At 65.4% G+C, this 3,903-nt stretch overlaps 1 protein-coding gene across 1 annotated transcript; it reads left to right on the top strand.

Annotated features, from left to right (window-relative positions):
* The first annotated feature begins 90 nt into the window (after positions 1–90).
* Positions 91–3,414, top strand: LOC112975982 (Krueppel-like factor 2). Its single transcript, XM_026086721.1, has 2 exons — positions 91–1,060; positions 2,025–3,414. Exons 1-2 carry the CDS (start codon positions 94–96, stop codon positions 2,198–2,200), a joined length of 1,143 nt encoding a protein of 380 aa, XP_025942506.1. The 5' UTR covers positions 91–93; the 3' UTR covers positions 2,201–3,414.
* The last annotated feature ends 489 nt before the right edge of the window (positions 3,415–3,903 follow it).

The following is a 3,903-nucleotide window of genomic DNA, read 5'->3' as shown; positions in this document are numbered from 1 at the left end:
GAGCCGCCGCCCCGAGCGAGAGGCGCGGGCCGCGGTGCCCGGCCGGCGGGCGCCGTCGCCCCGCCGGCCCTGACGCCCCTCTCCCCGCAGAGGATGCTGCAGCAGGACGGCCCCGCCGCCGTCAAGCGGGAGGAGGACGACCTGGGCAAGTTCGTGGACTTGGATTTCATCCTGGCGCACACGAGCAGCGGCGGGCAGGGGCCGCCGGGCGCCGGCCCGGGCCCCAACTACCCCCTGCCCGAGACCCCGGAGAGCTGCGGCACCACGTACGACAGCGACGGCTCCTACCCGACGCCGGGCAAGTTCCCGGCGCCCTACCCCGAGGGCCAGGGCCACAGCTACGTGGCCGAGCTGCTCACCCCGGACCTGCCCGGCCACTGCGACCTGCAGCGGAGGGAGTACACGGAGCTGCGGGTGCCCGGCGGCCCCCACCATCACCACCACCACCCCCTGCACCCGGCCCTGGCCCGCCCGCTGCCCCTGGACCCCGCGCAGCCCTTCGGCCCCCGCATCAAGAAAGAGCAGCCGGAGGAGCGCGCCTGCATGCTGGGGCTGCCCGGCGGCGACTACCTGGGGCCGGGCGGCGGCGACCACAAGCCCCGCGTGATGCCGGGACCGGTGCCGGGGCCGCCCCTGCCCTACCCGGGCTTCGCCCACGGCCGCCTGGGCCCCCCCGAGGAGCCGCTGCCCGGCGCCGACCCCCACCTCCTGGCCGACCTGCCGCCCCACTACACCGTGGGCCCGCACCGCTACGCGCCCCACTTCGCCCCCCAGCCGCCGCCGCAGTTTCATGGACACTTCAGCGTCTTCAGGGAGCCCCTGAAGGGGCCGGGGCCGGGCCCGGGCCCCGCGGGGCTGCCCGGGCTGCTGGTCACGCCGCCCAACTCGCCGGTGCTGGAGTACTTCCCGGCCGGGGCCCCCCCCGAGGACTGCAAGCCCAAGCGCGGCCGCCGCTCGTGGGCGCGCAAGCGGACGGCCACGCACAACTGTGAATACCCGGGCTGCGGCAAGACCTACACCAAGAGCTCCCACCTCAAGGCGCACATGCGGACGCACACGGGTAAGGGCGCCCCGGGGGGGCGGCCGGGACCGGGGCCGCGGCGCGCGGCGGGGCTGCCCCGGGGGCGCGCACCGGGGCTCCCGCGGCGGGGCCGGGCGCATGCCGTGGCGCATGGAGGGTCCGCACGGAGGGGCCGGACAGGGCGACTGGGGCGCACGGAGGGTCGCCGCCTTGGGGCCCGGCGGGGGCGCACGGAGGAAACGCCCTCAGCCGGCGCTGGGGGTGCATGGAGGGTGCCCGAAAGGAGGCCGAGGTGCACGGAGAGACCCCTGCTCCAGCCGGCCCCGGGTGCCCGGCGGGGCTGGGTAGGGGGGTGCACGGTGCCAGGGCAAAGGTGCCTGGAGAGACCCTCGCAGGCAGCATGGGGCTGCACGGGGGAGGGGGCGGGTGTTATAGTGAGACCAGGCAGGGGCATAYGAAGAGGTGGCCGGGGTGCACGGAGGGCCCCCACGGTGGGGCCCGGTAGCCAGCCAGAGGCACCCAGGAGGGCTGCAGGGACTTAGGGGCACATGGAGAAGCCCTACAGCTGGGCCAGGGGTGCATGGGGGGGCCACTGTGTGGCGCAGCCAGACTGGGTGCGTGCAGCAACACCCCACAGCAGCGCTGGGATGGATGGAGCACATGGTGAAGCCCCACGGCGGGCTGGGGCCAGGCAAGGGAGCACCCACAGGGGGGCCCCGCAGTGGGACAGGGGTGTACAGAGAGGACAGGACCTTGTGGAGGGGCTGAGCTGAGAAGAGTTGCACATGGGGAAGGGCAAACAGCTGGGGGCGTGTGGAAAGCTGGGCCTGGAAAGGGTGCGCAGAGGATGTGGTGCACAGCAGGGTGCCCCTCGGGTACGGGCCCAAAAGTGTGGGCATAGGTCCCCTGGGAAGGGTGCACAGTGGGCCTGGGAGGGGTGCGCATGGGTGAAGGTATGTGAGGGTGGGGAGCCGCAAGCCCACTGACAGCCCACTGTCTGCAGGTGAGAAGCCCTACCACTGCACCTGGGAAGGCTGCGGCTGGAAGTTTGCCCGCTCCGACGAGCTGACCCGTCACTACCGCAAGCACACGGGGCACCGGCCCTTCCAGTGCCACCTCTGCGAGCGGGCCTTCTCCCGCTCCGACCACCTCGCCCTCCACATGAAGCGGCACATGTGAGCGGCGGGCCGCGGCCAGACTCAGCCTCCCCTCCGCCGAGCGAGTCCCCAGAGCAGCTCGCGGTGTAAATAGCGTCGGGCCGGGATGGCCCTGGCGAGCAGCCCGGCCGCCCAGCCCTCTCYGCTTGTAGTTTGTCACTAGTTTTCTCCTCCTGCCCCTTCTGTGAGAGCCGGGCCCGGGCTGCTTTGGGGTGCAGATGGTGGAGCAAAGCCACAAGAAGTGTCTCCAGCCCCTGGCCCAGGCACCAGCACTCTGCTCCCCCTGCCTGGCGGGTCCCCTCCAAGCCAGGCACCGAGCGCCTAGGGCAGGGCAATGGGGCTGGTGCAGCAGGGACCTGTCCCCAAAGCTTGTAGCTTTTATTTGGCATCAGTTTAATCTTCTCCCCCTGATCCCAGCACCTCATGGCTCCAGGGGCTGTGGTGGCGACTCTGGCCAGGTTTCTGCCAGAGACCCGGGTCTGCTGGGTGTGTGGGTCACAGCTCTTGGAAGTGGGTTGCTGGTCGTCTTGGTTGTGGCCATCAGAACAAACCTCTCCTGACCCAAAAGCCCAGACCAGACCGGGCGAGGGTGGACCTGACTGTGGCTCATGGGTATAAAGGTTTGCAGGGGTTGGCAGCGAAGTGTCACCTTGCACAGGGAGAGATGGCACTCCTGTTGCCAGCTTGGGACCCAGCCGGGGAGTCTGATCCTGGCCGTTCCCACAGTTCTCCATTTGGGAGCCTAAAATGGCTCTCCTGGCTTTTGTCTAATTGTCTGCTTTAATTTGTCTCGTTCTTCCCCTCAGGATGACACCAGGTACTGCTGCAGCTGCCTTCCCCATGCTGCTTTTTTTTAAATTTAGTGTGTAAAGGACAGTGAGTCCAGCTATAAATGCCCAGGTCTCTGCTATACTTGAAACTTTCTTAGAGGAAAAAGAGAAAACTCAAAAGAAAATCTTTTTATGTGCAGCTTCTGCAAAGCAAGTTGTAAATTAAACAAAGCAGTAATATATAATGTTTCTGTTTTTTAATATATTTTTTTCTTCCAGCTGGGAACACAGATGAGTCTCGGCTTTGGGAAGTGCACTGTTCCCGTCTGTGTATATTGTTAATTAACATTTCTCTGCTTGGGCACGTTAGGTCTCTCGCACTCCGAAATGTTACTTTTCTTTATATGCAAACTGTTGAAATATTGTGATCTGCTGTATAATAAATAAACAAGTTGTAAACATGAAAGAGCCAGGAGAGTTTACTTTAAAGCTTTCTTCTAAGAGGAGTGGGTGAGGCTGGGCTTGCTTGTCAGTAAATATTTACATCGATGTTCATTTCTGCTTAAGTTAGCTGTGGAGGATCGATGGGGAACGCCCAAGCCTCGGCATCTGAGCGGCATCTCCTGTGCAACAGCTCTTGAGTCACCCCATTTCCCCGTGCCTCAGTTTCCCTAATCTGCAGATGGGGCAATTGCAGCACAGGGATGGTGTGACTGGCCCTACGGTGAGTCACCGCTGAGGGGAACGGCAGCCGAAACTCCTGGGAGCCTCCTTGCTGTCCCGTGTGGCACCGGCCTGCTGTGCCTGCAGCAGGAGCTCTGCCGCACCAGCCTCGCGGTCGCAGCCAGAAGGTCCTTCCCGGACCAAGGCAGGTGCCCAGCCCTGGTGCGTGCTGTCCCTGCTTGCTGCTGGGGCCTGGCAGCTTCCCGCGGTTCAGGTGCGGAGGTTTCCCCTG

This window comes from Apteryx rowi, unplaced genomic scaffold (genome assembly GCF_003343035.1).
Source record: "Apteryx rowi isolate R43461 unplaced genomic scaffold, aptRow1 scaffold_7, whole genome shotgun sequence".
In the NCBI taxonomy this organism is placed as follows: domain Eukaryota; kingdom Metazoa; phylum Chordata; class Aves; order Apterygiformes; family Apterygidae; genus Apteryx; species Apteryx rowi.
The sequence above is the reverse complement of the archived record's forward strand: the minus strand, read 5'-3'. Positions and strand labels throughout refer to the sequence as shown.